Here is a 20,979-nt window from a genome sequence, read left to right as displayed (position 1 = left end):
TAATTTACCGAGCGATGTGGCGCAGTGGTTAGCACACTGGACTCACATTCAGGAGGACGACGGTTCAAACTCGAGTCCGACCATCCTGACTTAGGTTTTCTGTGATTTCCCTAAATCGCTTCATGCAAATGCCGGAATAGTTCCTTTGAAGGGGCATGGCCGACTTCGTTCCCCATCCTTCCCTAATCCTATGAGGACCGATGACCTCACTGTTGGATATCCTTCCACAAATCAACTAACCAACCTAAATTTAATTTGTTACTAACAAATACCCACACAATAGACCTCAAATGACATGACATAACGTAATTACAATAGGATTAATTTGTTATTAACAGAAAGTCACACTCTTTCCTCTCTCTGTACTGCACAGTTCCAGAATGAACCCATTCACTCAAATGCTGCTGTTATAAAAGCATGAAGAGGGGGTGGTGTTCGAATCTTATCGGTTCAGGAGCGGAAAGGAAGGGAGGGGGAGAGGGGTAAGGGAAGGGGTGGAGATGACCTTGATCAGTTCCCTGAGGGGGAGGATAATAATTTGTGTACTTGAATACATTGGTATGTTACCTATGTGTTACCTGGCTCTAGATGAGTAACATAATATCCCCCTGTCATTATCAGAAGAATAAATGGGATATAACAGGTTGTAAATAGATTGCAAATAGAACCTGCACAGATAACCTACTTTTGTGGACCAGACTCCTGAAGTATCCGTGGTGTAGTTCGTTAGTTGATACAACATGGGAAGCTACATGTGGATGGAGTCGACGAAACTGATGGGTCACGAAGAACAGTGATTTCAATGTAAGACATTGACTGTTCTGTCCGAAATTTTGTTTGCTAACGTTTTTTAATGTTTGTATTGGTAATTATCTTGCATACTTAACCTGAAAATGAGAAATAGAGTCTCGAAACACAACGTTTAACATGCTTTTTATCATTAATCCTACGTGATCGAGGATCCTCGCGACGACATCCTTTTATGTAACATTTTCGGTATACTTTCATAACGTCATACTACCAAAGATTGTATCCCTGTCTAGATTGATCGTATCAGTGCACTCATAGGAACGCAAACAATTTAGCGCATTTCTCTGCAACCATTCAACATTGAGAGATCGCTTCAACCCACCACGAAGAGTGCAGCCACCTTCTCAGTTGAAGTTCTTTTTGCACATTCTAATTTCTGCTTCTCCTTTAATAACTGAATCTCAACACATAAAAGCGTGGGATAAATTTTTAGTTTTATAAAACATTGCTCCATCTTTGTTTGTGAGACTGTATTCAGCAAGCGCTGATTTCCCAAGTTTTCGACTTTTAGTGTGCCATTGGTGTACTGCAGACCGGTCGGTACAGGCATGGACAGAATGACCGATGTACTTGGTACCACACGTATTACAAATCTTATTAAATGTCAGTGACTCCGGCATCGAGACTATCCTTAATCAATGTGGAGTTCGAGATATATCGTTAGCACTCTCCAAGAAACGAATACGCGAAAATATTGAAAACTCACGTGACGATTTACCTACCGTGTTTCTTTCTTTCTGAGGTGTTACGTCTTGTAAAATAGACGTTATCCTGGGTGGAAGAGGCATGATAGCCATTTTCCGACCACCCAATAAGATGAGGGAGAGGTTGCGCTCGCGTAAGGAATGATTCAGTGCTTTCGAACCAAAGTTATATGTCACACGAAACTGTTCAATGATGCAAACGGAAATAATATAAAAAGAAAATTCCTACGTAAAATTAGTTCATCCTGTCAGTGTTGGTGAAAGGTGACTTATAATGACAGAGGTAGCTTCAGCGACTGCGCCATACTGCTCGCTACTTCCAGCCATTCAGATTCACACTGACGAAATACCTTTTTGGTGTCACGGAGTTCCTACAGATGTTGAATGTAGCTGCCTCTACAACCTGAATATTGTACCCCGTCATCAGCTATGATACACATAATTCACTCAGCTTTGTATAACTCATTCGTATGATGCAGGATGAGGCAACACCCTACAGCAATTCAGTCCAGATACAAACAGTATTTTTAGTCCGAAATTCTGTCGTTTGGACTGTGTAATATATTCACTCATGAACCTCATGTAGGCCATCATTTAATAAAATGGTGACAGTTAAACATATCTCGCTGCACCTAGTACAGGGTGACACAGCTGCTCCTACTGTTGTTCTTTTACGCAACCCACAACTCTGCATCTGGCCTTCAAAAAACACCAGCAGGATTTTCATATTCTCTCGCTTGCTAAGTGCAAGAAAAATGAACAGGATTTTATCCAAGAAATTTACTGCAGTTAAATTTTGTAATAAAATTCGTTCTCGCTAAAGGCCACGGTTTTAGAGTTATTCAAGAAAATCGTGCAAAGATGACCTTCAAATGCACTTCCACCACGACACTCGTCCCTCACCAGTCAGAATTTGCAGTATGTTGTTCATGGTACTGTTCCTGCCTCTGTAGAAAAATATCCGACTACACCAACTAATCCCATTATTCCATGGTTGTTGGTCTCTGTCGACTGAGCTATTACACGTTCGGCATAGTCGGCTATTTTGGGAAGTGCGGTGTTAAAAATGAGGCACGGCGGGTGGTACTTTACTATAAATTTCTGTCCTGAAATTTATGTCGGCACAGAGAAACACGCTCCAAACAATAACCTATAATCCGTAAGCAATGGAATTAAATGCAAAGTGTTATTTGACTAGACTCACTGATCGGAGTACGTAAAATCTCTCTCTAATTATCAAATTAATGAAATATTTTCCCCAAGAACATGGCATCTCAAAAACAATGAGTTCAGGACATTATTTGCTTCAATTATGGACCGTGTTAAGGATCACAAAAATGTTTTTTTTTTCAGTCAAAGACTAGATTAGATAGTAATAAATACATTGATTGATAAGTTTAACTAGCATCACTGAGTAAAATTAATTAGGTTTGGCGAAGTAGAGGAAGGATTTCTGCGAATTTCCACCTGATGAAATGAATGGATAACGGAATCTAACAATACAAAAGTAAAAATGGTTTGGGATTGTGGTCCCCTAGCCGGCCGCGGTGGCCGAGCGGTTCTAGGCGGTTCAGTCCGGAACAGCGCGCCTGCTACGGTCGAAGGTTCGAATCCTGCCTCGGCATGGGTGTGTGTGATGTCCTTAGGTTAGACAGGTTTAAGTAGTTCTAAGTTCTAGAGGACTGATGACCGCAGATGTTAAGTCCCATAGTGCTCAGAGTCATTTTTTTGTGGTCCCCTAAAATTGCAAGTATTGTGTTAAAAATGGTTCAACTTCATACGTGAACAAACTCCTGCGTGAAATTAGTCTGCCTAAGCTGAAAGGATCTCACCTGCACCACACCCGCTGGAAGACAGGTGATACAACGTGCAGTGCCTTGCCTCGGAAGTAATCTCGAACGGACAGCAGGCTGCTGCGGAACTTGCCCAAGTAGGCTCCCGTAGCCGGCGTCTTTGTTCGACAGCTCTACTGGCCATTGTCCTTTTTGTACGACGCCCAAGGACGGAGTCATTACTCTCCGGTTCCCACGGCCGTAGTGTCATTATTGCACACCACATGCATCCTTTCCGTTTGCCCCGTAAAATATCTACACCATTCCGCGTGGAGCAATTAGAAAGATACGTCAGAACACCAACGCAAGGGTTGTTCCGCATCTCTGTACCAATCGCACAAGTTCTAGAATCAGAAAGTCCCCCCCCCCCCCCTCCCCCATACAGTTCTGAAGCATCGCCTCTAACACGGCATAGCGAGTACACAATCGCTGTCCGTCCTGTCTGTATCTTTTTCAGAGGGACTTTGTCTATTCGGGAGTGAAGGCGTTGCCACTGGGGACGTATTGTCCAGCAGATTGTCATAAATACCCCCTCCCCCCAGCCCCTCCCCACACACACCTATAAAGAAAACCAGTCGCTCACTCCCAGACGTATTCAGATGGTCACCGAAGTTCTGCGTACATTAGTACCAAAGTGAGTAAGTGATGCTGACCACCGTCATTGCCATGAGCTGCTGAATTTTAGGTGGATATTACTGTAGTGCCAGATGAAGTATCCAATCATCTACCGAGGATTTCGTCTCCAGTGCTAGTTGCGGACCCATTACAGACGACTTGGCACCTTCACACCACTGGGTCTCTCTCTGAGTGACAACCTCTTGCTGATAGCCACTTCCCTAGCGGCTCCATGTTTGAATCTGCGCTGGGAGTGGGCCGGTCTCACTATCGCTGTACACCGGTAAGTAACGGCTTCCATCGTTGTTGATCACCACCTTCAGCTTCAAGCCTACGGGATGTTACTGTTTTAACACTGCCTGTCCTTGAAACTTTTCTGGCAGATTAAAACTGTGTGCCGGACCGAGACTCGAACCCGGGACCTTTGCCTTTAGCGGGCAACTGCCCTAACATCTGAGCTACCCAAGCACGACTCGCGCCCCGTCCTCACAGCTTTACTTCTGCCAGTACCTCGTCTCCTACCGTTTCCTAACTTATGGTGAGAAGTAGTCTTAACCATTATCAGAACATCCTAGCATGTGTCCAACCTATGTGAAATGTTGCGGCGTTCCCGTCTGTACTGCTGTGCAATCCACGCCGCGGGTTGCCTACATGCCACGCAACCTCTCTGCACCAGAAAACAGTTTTGCAGCAGTTCCACTAGGCGACCCTAGCAGCGCAACCAGGGGTAGCGAACCGTGGACGATCACACATCAAAAAAAGTTTTGCATCACCCCAGTTCCTAGAACTCCTGAAGATGGACGTTGACTGTAGATGTTGTATCAAAGAGACAGTTCTTTTGATGCTCCAGAGATGTCACTAAATCGCCCAAAGATGTAAACAACCATGCATGAGCAGCGCCTATTAGACGGAGGGTGTCCGATAGCCAATCAGTTCCAGTCATTCCACCAGGAAGGAGGGACACGGAGAGTGTTGTCTGTAGTTCAACCATGCCTAGACTGTCAGTAGTGCAGTTCAATCACGTCCGCATTGTAACTTTGTGCCAGGAAGGGCTCTCAACAAGGGAATTGTCCAGGTTTCTCGGAGTAAACCAAACCGATAATGTTCGGACATGGAGGGGATACAGAGAGACAGGAACTGTCGACGACACCCGTCGCTCAGGCCGCCCAGGGGCTACTACTGCAGTGGATGACCGCTACCTACGGACTATGGCTCGGAAGAACCCTGACAGCAACGCCACCATGTTGAATAATGCTTTTCGTGCAGCCATAGGACGTCGTGTTACGACTCAAACTATGCTCAGTAGGCTGCATGACGCGCAACTTCACTCCCGACGTCCATGTCGGGGCCATCTTTACAACCATGAAACCGTGCAGCGCGGTACGGTTGGGCCCAACAACATGCCGAATGGACCGCTCAGGATTGGCATCAGGTTCTCTTCACCGATGAGTGTCGCATATGCCTTCAACCAGACAATCGTTGGAGACGTGTTTTGAGGCAACCCGGTCAGGCTGAACGCCTTAGACACAATGTCCAGCGAGTGCAGCAAGGTGCAGGTTCCCTGCTGTTCTGGGATGGTATTATTGGGGCCGACGTAAGCCACTGGTGGTCATGGAAGGCACCTTAACGGCTGTATGATACGTGAATGCCATCCCCTCACTGATAGTGCAACAATATCGGCAGCATATTAGCGAGGCATTCGTCTTCATGGACGACAATTCGCGCCCCCATCGTACACATCTTGTGAATGACTTCCTTCAGGATAACGACATCCCTCGACTAGAGTGGCCAGCATGACTTCCTTCAGGATAACGACATCCCTCGACTACAGTGGCCAGCATGTTCCCCGGACATGAACCCTATCAAACGTGCCTGGGATAGATAGAAAAAGGGTGTTTATGGGCGATATGACCCACCAACCACTCTCAGGGATCTACGCTTAATCGCCATTGAGGCGTGGGACAATCTAGACAAACAGTGCCTTGATGAACTTGTGGATATTATGCCACGACGAATACAGACATGCATCAATGCAAGAGGACGTGCTACTGGGTATTAGAGATTCCGGTGTGTAGAACAGTCTGGACCATCACCATTTTTTCCCAATAAATTGTATTTTTGTAAAATTAGTGGTTTTAGTGATGCCTATGGCGGATTCTTTAGCGGCAACGAGGTTTATTTAAGACTTACATGTGCGCCGATAGCACTTGTTAGGAACTTGTGAGTGCCTTCCTCGAGCAAATACTTCGTGTGGTCCGTGGCTGAAACCTCGGGTATGACTTCACAGGTTCTGCTCACCCTGTAACACGTGCAGCACGCTTTTCAAGCCATGACGGACAAGGTGGCCGCATTGTCTACTGCGACGCCAGAGGTTTACAGTCGTCTCTCCCGCATAGTGGGGCAACTACACTGTGCGGGTGTAGCAACAGATCTTGGGTTCACAGCATCTCTGGTAATAAGCAGCAGCGTGCATTATTGTTAGCTTATGCCAGGTCTGAGTTGTATGAGCCGGTAAAACACCTGAACCCGGATGCTGAACCTCACAGCCTCCCTTAAGACCAGAACAAGCTCAGTTCATGGCCTTATTTTGACTCCCAGGTGCTCGTCCCCGCAGCCCACAATATTTTTTAAGCTGTCACAAATTCGTTGGACAATCTTACAGGCAATGGACTGCCCAGTTGCAGGGCCTCTCGCGGGACTGTCATTTTGAGTGCCAGAATCCGTCCCGCCGAAGGTCTTATGCGGCCGCCTCAGTGAGAGAGATGATACTGGTGCTCTTCCCGTGTGACATACTCCGGATGGACTTCTTAAAATTGAAGGATCCCTGTCTAGATTCATGTTTGCCACTCATCGGAGCTTTTGAGCAGTTGTTGCTTTCGGTGGCAGCACTCAGTGAGCGTGATACTGTTACTTTTGATGTGGTCTATGGAATAAAACATGATATCATTAAATGAATGAAAAACGAGACAGCACCCTGCAGGGATGTGTCATGTTGATACTTACTGTGAACCATCATGTATCGTTATTATGCGAACTGCGGACTCCTGGGTGTTTTTACATTTTTCAGGTACCAGAATCGTACTTTAAATAGCTTGAAGGGCAATCAGCGACTCGGAGCAGACCAGTAGTTTTGCTGCACAGTTACAGCCCTTGTAGGGAGGGTCGTGAAGCTACTATTATCACCATGAAGCACGATACTTACCCACAACCGTTTTGGAACTTGTCCATTTCCACACACGCATTAGACCTTAATGGATATCTCTTCCGAGCTTCATCGTGGACGTTTCATGTCATTAAACAGTGTTAACAGGAATACACGCTGTGAAATTCCGAATGAAGCAGGGGTAAAGTACAGGAAGCGGAAGGTTGTTCAAATGGTTCAAATGGCTCTGAGCACTATGGGACTTAACATCTATGGTCATCAGTCCCCTAGAACTTAGAACTACTTAAACCTAACTAACCTAAGGACATCACACAACACCCAGCCATCACGAGGCAGAGAAAATCCCTGACCCCGCCGGGAATCGAACCCGGGAACCCGGGCATGGGGTTGTTCAACTTACACAGAAACCACACACAGCTGGTAGTTAATGCGCAGCTTACTTACGTGGCGTGCCTCGACCGATCCTTACCTCTCCAGCTTCCATCAGTTCTTTCTCAAGAGTTTCAGCGATCGCGACTGGGTCTCCTGCAACCTGTGGTTCTGAACGCGACGACGCGGACGCGGACGCTGCCTGCACAAGAGACATTCATGTACCACATTAGTGCTCGAAAGATAAGCTTAATCAAAAATAAAATCACTTTTCGTAGCTCGGGTGTAGGGAGACTAGAGAAACAGATTGAAATGATTCAGCCGGCAGCCTCTACGAGCAGCGTTTGATATCAAACTTCTTGGCAGATTAAAGCTGTGTGTCGGACAGAGACTCGAATTCGGGACCTTTGCCTTTCGCGGCAAGTGCTCTACCATATGAGCTACCCAAGCACGACTCTCGCCCCGTCCTCACAGCTCTACTTCTGCAAGTACCTCGTGTCCTACGTTCCAATCCTTTCTTTCAGGAGTGCTAGTTCTGCAACGTTCGCAAGAGAGCTTCTGTAAACCAGAATGAGATTTTCACTCTGCAGCGGAGTGTGCGCTGATGTGAAACTTCCTGGCAGATTAAAACTGTGTGCCCGACCGACACTCGATCTCGGGACCTTTGCCTTTCGCGGGCAAGTGCTCTACCAACTGAGCTACCGAAGCACGGCTCACGCCCAGTACTCACAGCTTTACTTCTGCCAGTACCTCGTCTCCTACCTTCCAAACTTTACAGAAGCTCTCCTGCGAATTTGTCATAAATTTCGCCTTCAAGGGAAGGACAGCGTAAGTTTTCACTTCTAATCTCACTGGACAAAAGATTTTCACTTCCTCTCTGAAACAGCCACTAGCAGGCAGATCGACAATCAGTGAAGAAGTCTCAAGATAACTTCTCCCCCGTAGTTTTACCCATACATTGATTGTGTAGCCTGTAGATCCTTAACTACTTAATTAATGTTAACATGAATTATTTGTGAAATATAATTTTCAACATTAAAATAACATTTATTTAATTAATTTGTATTAAAATAAAATTAATTTAATTCAGTTTTGAGATAAGGGTGTGCAATGAAAACAAGCCAACTGTACTCAATGTACCAACTTACTACTATTATATAAAAATCCACACAGGTTTTGAGTGCACTAGAATTCATTTTTAAAAAATTAGTTTGAGACCCTAGACAGAAAGCAATTAAATTGTGTTAATTTTTATCATCTCTAATAATAACTACTAAGAGCATTTGGGAGCAAATTCGTCAACGATTTTCTCAAGCTGCCACATACTGAAAAGAAATCAGGAAGTATATATTTAAAAATCTGAAAAAAATTTAAGCCAAAAATTCAAGATCAAAAAATTCATTATTTTTAAGTTTCTTCATTCCTTTATATCTCAGTTTAATATTCCCTCCTTCAGAAAATTAAAAATCTCAGTGACCACTTAATTTGAAACATCTGTCTGGCAAACTAATTTTAAATTCATTATTCAGTTCCAAACATATTTTCTCTCCATATCTAGTAATCAAATATTCATACCTAGTAATAATACACAAAACACTTAACTTTAGCTCATTAATTTGTTAAACAGATTATTATTGTTAGTGCTGTTGAGTTTCTTCATCAAGGTTTACTTTTATGCAAAACAAAAATTTATTTAGAAAACTTAAAATCCATCTAATACTGTACAATTATTTTCTAGAACTATTCGTTTATAACAGTGAAACGAGAATTTTTTTACAACTGTCCTGTTTATGAAATTTTTAGCATTTACAACTCTAGTTATTTGGTTGCACTCTAATTACATCTTTTCTTTCATTTCATTCTCAGTTTATCTTATCATAGGTTCACCATTCAGCTTTTGAACATTCTTACAGCTTAAAGTGAAGCACTCTATTTTCATCTCTGCAGTTTCATAATTTTTCTCAAAATAGTAACTTTTAAGTCCACTTAATCTGTAATCCAGTTATTTCTTAATACATCAGTCAGTGCACCTAGCATACAACCTGTTTCCACAGGATTTTCTCCATTATCAATATATATTATACTGTCTGTATCAAAATATACAACAGCTTTTCCTAGCTTACCTGTTGTTGTTGTTGTTGTGGTCTTCAGTCCTGAGACTGGTTTGATGCAGCTCGCCATGCTACTCTACCCTGAGCAAACTTCTTCATCTTCCAGTACCTACTACAACCTACATCCTTTTGAATCTGCTTAGTGTATTCATCTCTTAATCTCCCTCCACGCTGCCCTCCAATACTAAATTGGTGATCCCTTGATGCCTCAGAACATGTCCTACCAACCGATCCCTTCTTCTAGTCAAGTTGTGCCACAAACTTCTCTTCTCCCCAATCCTATTCAATACCTCCTCATTAGTTATATGATCTACCCATCTAATCTTCAGCATTCTTCTGTAGCACCAAATTTCGAAAGCTTCTATTCTCTTCTTGTCCAAACTAGTTATCATCTATGTTTCACTTCCATACATGGCTACGCTCCATACAAATACTTTCAGAAACGACTTCCTGACACTTAAATCTATACTCAACGTTAACAAATTTCTCTTCTTCAGAAACGCTTTCCTTGCCATTGCCAGTCTATATTTTATATCCTCTCTACTTCGACCATCATCAGTTATTTTGCTCCCCAGATAGCAAAACTCCTTTACTGCTTTAAGTGTCTCATTTCCTAATCTAATTCCCTCAACATCACCCGACTTAATTCGACTACATTCCATTATCCTCGTTTGACCTAGCTTATCTAACAAATCATGCAATCTGAGTGTTGCATTTAATGTCATCAATGCTGTTACAAAAAATATTTGCAGCTGTATTATTTTCCACAAATAATCCTTGAATCTGTACTTCATCTGAACCATATTGTCATTAATACAATTTATGTCTATATTATCTAATCGCTCATTCACTAGTGTCTCACAGAAGAGATTGTCCAAATTTCTTCCATAATTAGTTCACACATATCTTAGAAACAGCTGAGTTTGCATTTATTCTATCTAGATTTGTGTCAATTCCTGTCTTTGTCTTTTACATATTTAATATACATCTTGTTACTGTGAAACTTATGGGGGCTGCTTACCAGTTTTATTTTCATAAAATCTTTCATCTAATTTTTAAATAACATGTTGCTTTTATTTCAAAAATTCCATACTTCATAGATATATAAAATTTTATATCCTTTTTCTATAGCTTTATTTACTTCATCAGTTGTCCAAGTTCCAAAAGTTCCAATTAAACATCCTCCACCATAATTGTGATGACATTTATTTATTCTTTTCTCCCACACATTTTTCACGTAAAGGAAGCAAAAGTTCTTCATTTTTATCAGTTTTTATTCATATAGGTAAAACATGATGATACAATCGTCTAGGTGCTGCTACTTGACAGTTTATAAACCAATAACATGTATTAGAATAACATCTTAGATCATATATTTATGTTGGATAATCTACAGGATAGTAATCATAACTGTACAGCCAGACAGAGACTACAATTTCTCAATACATTTTATTTTTGTGTTGACACCATTTGCTTTAGCTCTTAATTTTATTGCATTTGTATCGCCACAATAAAAGAAATGTCTTGGATTCAGTGGTTCAGCAACTTCAAGTAACTGTTTTAACTTCCTAAGTTTTTTATACACTTTTGGATTAATCCAGTTACTTTCCCACATCACTACTAAATTATATCTCAAAATCGCATTTCTACACTTCTTGTTAATATCTTTTGATCGTTACAGTCTAAAAATTTTTTGCAGCCATTTCAAAAACAGCCATGGTATCAATAAATAGTATTGGCTTCTTTATTCATAATTCATAGTTTTCTTTAACTTTTTGACTATGTGACATTGTATTTCTTTAATTCTTTGAAATCAAATGTTTCTGAAAATCTACTACGTTTTCCTTGCATAAAATCATTACTATGTATAATTTTTAAATGTAATTGTGTTACCTCCAATAACATTAATTTAGTCATAAGTAGGTAATAAGCTTTGTTGTATTTTCAACAAAGTAGTTCAGAATGAATTGTGACTCATAGCCTTTAGCATAATAAACTATAATTGTATAACCATTATGTTTATTAGATGTCATTCACCTTGAGAATTCAACATTTGTTTTAAATTTGTTAACAGTATCATCATTAAAATTGTGAACTATCAAGAGGTTTGGACTATATTTATCTGATTGTTGTTGAGCTTCATGATCAAATCACATGTCTCTTTCAGTATAGCTAGAAGGAATCCTTTTTTACAATCCTTAAACATTTTCCTGTAATTATGTTATTGCATTTCGAACATTAAAAAATTCAGTGATTTTTATATTCTCCACTCAGTAATTTTTGTATTCTCCATTTTGCTATAGATCTGACAACCTTTGACAATACATTCTTCACTAAGTTTTCATAGATATATATCCCGTTCTTGTGTTTCGTACTGTATGTAGCATTTATGATTTTTAATTTCTACTTCTAGATCACAGTTTCTACATCTTTCAAAGTCGCATTTATATTCTTTAGATCTCAAACAAGTCGCTTTACATTGTTCACATATGTAAGCTATATCAAAAACGTCTTGGTGATTGCTTACACATTTTTCATTAGAACAGTATCTCTTACAGTTTTACATTATAGCTTATTTTCCACAGTTTTCTGTTCTGTACCACCGCATTTCGTACGCATTTTTCTTTCTGTTTTCCATTTATTCGTTCTTATTGTTATACGTTTCGTCACATTTACAGCAGAAGATCATAAGAATGCTGACATACTGTTAATTATATCAAAATGGTTGTGATATCAGTTTAGGGATATATTTATTGCTCTCTCAGGACCATGACAGATAACTGAATTGTAATTTTCAGCACATACTACACTTATTTGAAAATTCAATAGTTGCTTAACTTATATTATCATATGGTGTTAATTATTCTTTGTTATAGTCACCTAATTGATTGTATAACATCCCAGTTAACTCTATTGTAATTTGAATTTACCTCCTTCTCTAATTTTCTTAATTTTGCATCATTACTCTGCCGTAGACAAAAAAATCTGTGTGGTATATTAATGCAGCAATTATTGCTGTAGGACAACAAAGATTGACACTATTATTGATTCTCATAATGCATCTTTGAGTCTCTCTATCGTCAGCTAAATTTGATATTTTATTACCCTCGCTACATCTAAAAATTTCTCTCATTTGAATACTAAATGTAATATTTAGTATATCAGTAGACCCACCACATTTTAATTTATCTCTGATTTTATTACACAAAACTTGAACAGATTGTTTAGTATTATTTAGTGGTTTATATCCTGTAGAAACTATATAACATAATTTTAGATTTGCTGTTGTGATATTCAACTTATCTCCTTTTCTGAAGTTAGAGTTTTTTAGGTATTTGTGTTATAGAAGTAAGTGTTTCTGTTATATAATCTCCTTTCATACTAACTGTATCGACTTTACTACTATTAGGATCCTTAAAGACAATTTTATAGTAAAGAGACCGAGTTTTAAATTTTTCATTAAATTTAGATTTTTGTGTCTTTAATCTCAAATAAACCATTTGCATATTGTTTGCTCTCTTTTTCTTGCTCAAATAGTTTACTATAGAATGGGTAAATTTGATTGAGTCTCACTGTTTTTTGTGTCTTGGTCGTCTAGTTTTTTATCAAAAACATTCACATTAAAACTGTAAAAATAATTTGTATTATGCATACGTTTTTGTCTTCTTTTGGTTTTTGGGATAATTCTTGATGAAACGGAAAATCTTCTAAAATAATTCAAGTAATTAATTCAGATTCTTCAGCCCCTAATACCAACATTTTTAGCTCTAATTTTCATTTCAACTACTGTTGTGTTATTGAGAGTCCAAGTAGGAACAGGTAAATTATGTGATATAATTATATTAATTAATTCATTTCTACTCAGTCAGTTGTAATTAGTAAGTTAATTTTTTCTACAAGAATCGTTAAGTTGGCAATCGTGAGTTGCCCAATTTTACACTTCTGTTTAACAAAACAATTTATAAAGAAATCTTAAAATGTGTTTTCTTATTTTTAACATTTTCTTCAGTACATTACTTACACAGATTAAGGTTTTGAGGAAAAACAACGTAAATCATTAATTACTTGAAAACCAACAATTTTTTTTAGTGTGTTGTCGGTCTGTCTGTTGTTCATCATTTCTCATTGATTTGTGGATGTTCTTCACTTAGAATTCATTTTAAATGATTTTTATAATATTATATAGAAACATTTTTCCACTCACACAATGAATTTGTTTATATCTATATCTACATCTACATACATACTCCGCAATCCACCATACGGTGCGTGGCGGAGGGTACCTCATACCACAATTAGCATCTTCTGTCCCTGTTCCACTCCCAAACAGAACGAGGGAAAAATGACTGCCTATATGCCTCTGTACAAGCCCTAATCTCTCTTATCTTATCTTTGTGGTCTTTCCGTGAAATGTAAGTTGGCAGCAGGAAACTTGTACTACAGTCAGCTTCAAATGCTGGTTCTCTCCTTTCTTGTAGAGACTCCCACCCGAATTCCTGAAGCATTTCTGTAACACTCGCACGATGATCAAACCTACCAGTAACAAATCTAGCATTTTCTTTGCTTCTAAATACACTTTTGTGATAATCATTTATACATTGTCTGCACATTGCTCTGTAACCATCTCTTCCGTACTTCTCTGAAGTAAAGTTGTCAATTGACTTCCCCATTTTGCAGTATTTATACAGTTTATTTTATTAGGAAGAATTAAAATTTTATAGCTTTTGCAATGTATCTTTTAATATATTTATTACCTCAGGTACTAATGGTGATTGTTTGATGTGATGAATAACAAATAAAGATAAATCAGCTGTACCAGCTCAATCTACTTTTTGTGTGAATTCATTACATTCATAGAAAGAATACACTAGAAAAATTACAACAATCCATTAATGTACTGAAACACAGAATTTACTCCTGTAAGCAATCCACATAACTGTCAGTTTATGGTGCCACACATTTTATTTTTGAAACTACTTTCACCATCTCTGCTTGCATAAAATCATTAAAAAGTATATATGTTTTACCTGACTATTTGCTTACTACACCTTTTAATTTAAAATCTTGATATATCCCACATAAGATAGTGGTATTGAACATCCTGGGATAAACTGTAATAAATTCTCATTTATCATATATATGAAATTGTCATCAAATAATGCAAGTTCACCACTTGGTCATTGATACATTTCATCTATCTTATGGTAAAAATGTTAACCAATCAGTTATTAATTGTGATTTATATCATAACCCATTCCACACCCACGTCTGACATAAAACCTTATTTAATACCATTCACAAATAATATGATCGAACCTTTTAACCTGATATATATTCAACTGGTTCAGACGATACTACTGGATTTCTTTTTTGGAATCAATGGCGGAGTTGTTGTCAATGTCTTTGTAGTTTAGAAGCTTTGACTAACATTTGTATGTTGAGATAATTCTAAAAGTGAAAAATTATAGCATGGATATATTACTACTCCATCAACATCTGTGTGCTGTAAACCCAATGTGTGACCAATTTCACAAACCAAAACTTCAAACAGATTTGGTTGTTATTTTTTTATACTCACATCAGAACGTACCATATTCACTTTTGTTCATTCTTTTGGATTGGTATTCACACTTGAAAAAATGCATGACCCAACACATTCCCTTTTCTGTCTGGTGCTTTGGACAATGATGAGTATTATTTCAAAATTATGTGGTCGTCTTTTACTTGTAATTAAAGTATCAGATGTTTTCCTATTATGAAAAACACTGAATATCAATATATTTTTGTCCTAAAGGAAATACTACCTCTGATACTTCTAATACCTTATTTGCTCCATTATACTGCCTTTTTACATTTATCTTATCCCATCTATAACAACTTCTTCCAAAACCAGTAGTTATTTCTTTTACATCAGATCTAGGTCTTACTTATATAATTTAATATATTGTCACTTAATTCACCATTAATCTCAAGATTGTGTATTAACTGAAATAAAGATCATGATTCTCTTACTACACCATCACTATTGTTAGAATATTCAAATAACCAAAATCATTTAAATAATTTATTGCTTTCCTCTTTCTATTTCCAACTAGTATTTTCAAAAATATTCTTTCACATAGACTTAAAATATTATATAATTAAAAATATAAATCTCTAATGAAATTTATTTTTATTAGTTGGAGTTAATCATAGATATCATCAATAAAAAACTTACATATAACAATATTCAAATGTTCATTATTGATGAAAAGAATAAACCATGGCTTGGTGCAAATAAAGTTTCTGACTAGTTAGGATGTGCCCATCCTAGGAAACCGATTAAAGACCATGTTAAACAAAAATATTTCCACTTTGGTCTTACCTAAATATGTAAAAAATTCTCCAAAATCTATCAATGAATGTGGTCTATATTCCTTAGCTAGCAGACTCAAGATGCCTTTTGAGGATGAAGAACTTCAACATAAATCCATAAACTTGGAGAATATAAAGTAAAAGAAATGTATTAAAGCCTAATAATCCACTTAGAAAATTTAAAGAAGTTTGGAGAAGATTACATACAAAACCTGCTTGTAATAATTAACAGAAATAGTACAATAGTTTAGGAACAGGACAATAGTTTAAAAACAGTATGAGGAAGAAACAGAGAAATCGATATATTGCGACCTTATGTTGATCCCAAAACATTCGATCAGAATTGAAGACCAACTTTTGTTCTTTTAAAATTACCTGATGCAAAATTTCATTACAATTATTATGTCATTAGAGAACAAAGAAGAAGTTTACAAAGGCAATTGTATGGAACTGAAAATAGACATTCAAATTTTGGAGATATTTTAAGACTGTGATATAATACTTGTTCAATAAATTTATATCAAAGAATGAAAGAAAAGTTACGAATTGTTTATTGGGAGAGTTCTTTTAATCTCGGCGATGATTACACAGATAAAAGGTTAATTAATGATAAGCTCAGACTTTGTCACAGTCTTAGACTCCTTAGCTCTCGCTGCATTAAAATTGAGTGATCCTATAAATTTTTTAACGACATTTCTACACACTCTACAAGAAGAAAGATCTAGTAGCCATTTATCAATATATTCTTCACAAAACACTTGATTACAATTTGTTATTACAAATTGACGATTTTCATCAATTTAGAAAATAGGACAATCTTCTTCTGGAGTAGATAATATTTCATAAGGTTTCATTAACTTTTGTATGAAAGGTTCTAATAAAGTTTGGAGCTTGAAATATTCTCCCAATTAATCTTATCTTTAAATCTGTTATAAAACGTTTAGAGAACACTTGATCACCTGGTATAATATCCCATCTTATTTTATCTAGAAATTCTCTCATAAATTTTTCAGATAAATTCTGAAATGGTTCTATATTCTCCCAGTTTATTCTGTTTTGAAATTATTTCATAAAATTATATCAGAGTCCTCTGATAATTGAGGCCAATATATTTTCTCTTCAAATTTTCTCACATCTTGTGATATTATTTGAACATGTGATACATATTGCCAACTCTTCAGATATATTTTGTCAATATTATACACTATCTCAACTTATTTTGTTTTGAAATTCTGTGATAAAATGTTCAGGTAACCCATGACAAACTGAAATTCTTTCACAAAATCTTTTGACAACTTTTTATACTAGATATATTTTTCAATCTAAGTTATCTTTAAATTCTCTCATAGAGGGTTTGGGTAACTTTTCTTTCTTTACATGTATGTCCAACCAAATTCATTTAGTGGATTTTTCATTTTTATATAATCAATATTATTTAAACTTGTTTTATTCGTTAAACAAACTCATATAATTGTCCAAAATTTAAACTCTTAGACATAATATGAATCATTTGAATAACCTTTTTTCTTTAGCTATTAGTGCATTTTTACTGGTATTCCTAATAGGATCAATAAGATGCTGTTTCCTCAGTTTAGAATACCCTTTTATTTGTGGCTGTTTCGCTCTAGCTTTTAATTTGCTTCAGTAGCCTCACCATTTACCAGATATAATTGTTATAAGACACATATAATACTGTCTGTTTCCAGAAAAGAAATATTTGAAGAGAATAAATTTATTGATTACTAATGATACCTCAAATTTTATTCGTTATGTTATTTCTCCTTCTGGTTCCCCAGATGCTGGAAAATAAAAGAATGTTTACTAAATTATTTCAAAAATTACAGCCTGGAATATGCTAAAGTAAATATACAAAAAGAAATCAAAGTTTAATTTTAGCAATGAAATAATGGAATAGAGTCACATAGAAATTTGTGCTCTGTTCTTTGTAATACACATAAAAAAACACAGATTCCATGTCTATTTGAATTGTATAAATAATTCAAATTTTCAGTGGTTAGTTGATCTATGAATGTGGACACATCATCATCAAAATAACAAGCGGATAGAAAATATGAAAGTGCTATTTTTTCATTCATATTTTATGATCGATTTATATACAAATATTTTTGTTAATAAATATAAAAATTGTAATGCATATAACCAATTTTAAGTACATCTGATGCTGACTATATTTTAGATTAACAATAGGGTAATTGATAAAAATATTCTAAAGATAAAGGTGTCACAAAGATACTGGAATATAAAAATTCTAGAAAAACAAACAGAGACCGTTAAAGAGAAATACATCAAAAAATGTGTGGAAGTATAGGGTGGAAGGAATCGTTCCCCCAACCAAATATAAAACATAGTCCAATATTTACTAATGATTCAGGTTCATATTCATTGGCCACGAAATTAGTTTGCATTAACTAACAGATATTCTGAACAACAACTTATACAAGACATCAAAAATTTTTGATGCAGTCTTAAGACCGGGCAGAGCACTAACACTGCTTTTATAAAATAACGTTGTCCTTACTAACCCATCCATACGAGAATTATCAAATTCCAACAAATTAACACATATTTGACTGTCTCTTTTCTTCAAAACTTTCTCAAGGAGATATACATTAGGATATTTTGTCCACTGCAGTTCATACAATAAAAATTTTCTTTTATTTTTTCTCCATCCAGTGGCTCTAATATATATGTAACTAGATTATATTGAATAATATCTTCAATTTCAAAAATTTCTGTAGACCAGTTACCTGTGAATCCTTTTTATAAAGTTTCTTAGAGTTTATTAATTGTAACTACATCTCTTATTTGAAATTTCGTCTCAGCTGAAGCAAATTTTACTCTACAATTTGCTTTATCTTTAGCTATAATGACAGTTGGCTTATAATCTTAATCATTAATTTCTGATGGCTTCATTTTTATTGTCAAATGCTTCGTATTATTGCATTCATCAACCAATTTCTTAACTAGATCAATCGATTTATAATTAAATTGATGAGCAAATTTACTCCACATCTTTTATTTAAGTTTACTAAAATGGTATCTGTTCTTTCGGACATGTCCGAAAGCACAGATACCATCAGTGACCAAGCAGCTCGTTAGAATGAAATTATAATGAAATGAACACCCTTATCTGCTTACAGGCATTGACGTACATCAATGGGCACAGATGAAAATGTGTACCCCGACAGGGACTCGAACCCGGGATCTCCTGCTTACATGGCAGACACTCTGTCCATCTGAGCCACTGAGGACACAGAGGATACCGCTACTGCAGGGATTTATCTCTGGCACACCTCCCACGAAACCCAAATTCCCAACGTATTGTCCCACACTACATTCATATGTCAACGCCTGTAAGCAGCTAAGGGTGTTCATTTCATTATAACTTTATTTAAGTGTTCTCTTAAATGTTTCAACAATACAATATAGCTGAAGAGTGATTAATATTATATTTTTTCATAAGTACTTCAAAATCTTTATTATAAAATTCTTTGTCATTATCTGTTTGTAAAGTTCTTGAAAACTTTGCCTCAAAATACTTTCAAAATGTTCTGAAATATTTTTATCGGTCTCATCTGTAACAGCAAAAGCCCAAACAAATTTTGGAAAACCACAAATTACATTTAATAAATATTTCTGAAATTCCTATGGCCTTTGGACTGCATCCTGTCACCTGCAAATCTTTTTTAACAAATTTACTTTTTTTAGTTTTACATATTGTACAAATCGCTACAACTCTTTGTCTTCTAGTGCCTTGTTGTTCTATTTGGATGATGTGTGTCAGTAAATTTCTTTGCATGACTGTGTGAAGGGGGATTAAGGTTACTCATTTACATAAGATTAAATTTCTCTAAAAAATTATTTTTAAACTTCTGGAACAGCTTTAACTTTATCTTTAATTTCACAGTTAGAAAATTCGATTTATGGAATAGTTTTATTGATCAGTTATCACTAGCTGTTTCATAAAGATTATCAAACATACTTAACAAGATATCAGAATCACTAAATAATATGTGTTTTTCTACAATTTTACCAGTAACAAAAAATTTTTTAGGGTGGATACAAACTCAGTCATAAAAATAAATTCAATTATGTGTTTGTCACAAGCTTTACTTTTCAAATCATTAAACTGAAATACATATAACTAAAAGTTTCATTGACATCATTTATCTTCTTATGATAATCTTCCAAAGTACTATCATCCATTATATTTTTTTATTTAATTATGTTAGACTATTTTGTATTCAGCTTTTAGTTCTTGTTTGTTAATATAGCTGCTGAGCTGCATTACAATACTTGGGTGTTCAGTTTTGTAATAAGAGTGTTTAGTCACAGACTACACTAAGCTCCAGCTACCACCAACTCTTTTCCTAAATATATCTGGTAACTGCATCATTACACAGGCCAACGATGGAAAAACTGTTTTTGCTGTAAATCCTTATTCTTATGTTGTTTAGAGTGGAAAATCCAAATATTATGCTTAAAAAACTGTACCACCCACCATTTCTTCACATTTTACAGCTGAATTTATTGAATTAAGCGAGTTTTTAAAGAATTTAAGAGATTTTATACAGTTAAAATAATTTAAAAACGTGGTGTAATGAATGTATATGACGTTGGTAGCACTACTGAAAAACATTTGCTGGAAGAAAGGGTCCATTTTATTTTTATGTGAAACGATGTGTTTTGTACATTGTCAACCTAACCCCACTTTTCCATTTCCTACACATGTGCTCAGTACAATATCTAATCATGGTGGTAAAAACTCTGCTGACAGTTTTTGTTATGTATATGGTGAATCTGTGATTAATAACACCAAAGAAACATTTCAGACTTTGTGAAAAAGGTTTATCTATCATATTTTGGATATAAACTTGGTGATCAAGATAAATCTTGGGCACTGCATCAGGTATGTTATGTGTCTGTTTAAGATCCGAGAAAATGGTCCAAAATGGAGAAGAAAGCGTTTAAATGTGTTGTTCCTATCATATGGAGGGAGC

At 36.5% G+C, this 20,979-nt stretch overlaps 1 protein-coding gene across 1 annotated transcript in view; it reads right to left on the bottom strand.

Annotated features, from left to right (window-relative positions):
• The window catches only part of LOC126419631 (coiled-coil domain-containing protein 96-like), a 198,968-nt gene that overhangs the window by 69,049 nt on the left and 108,940 nt on the right, over positions 1–20,979 (bottom strand). Inside the window, exon 6 of the mRNA XM_050086820.1 lies at positions 7,594–7,695. Within this exon, the coding sequence (XP_049942777.1) occupies positions 7,594–7,695 (102 nt within the window). The remainder of the gene's footprint in view (positions 1–7,593; positions 7,696–20,979) is intronic.

The sequence above is a fragment of the Schistocerca serialis genome, chromosome 9 (genome assembly GCF_023864345.2).
Source record: "Schistocerca serialis cubense isolate TAMUIC-IGC-003099 chromosome 9, iqSchSeri2.2, whole genome shotgun sequence".
NCBI lineage: Eukaryota > Metazoa > Arthropoda > Insecta > Orthoptera > Acrididae > Schistocerca > Schistocerca serialis.
The sequence above is the reverse complement of the archived record's forward strand: the minus strand, read 5'-3'. Positions and strand labels throughout refer to the sequence as shown.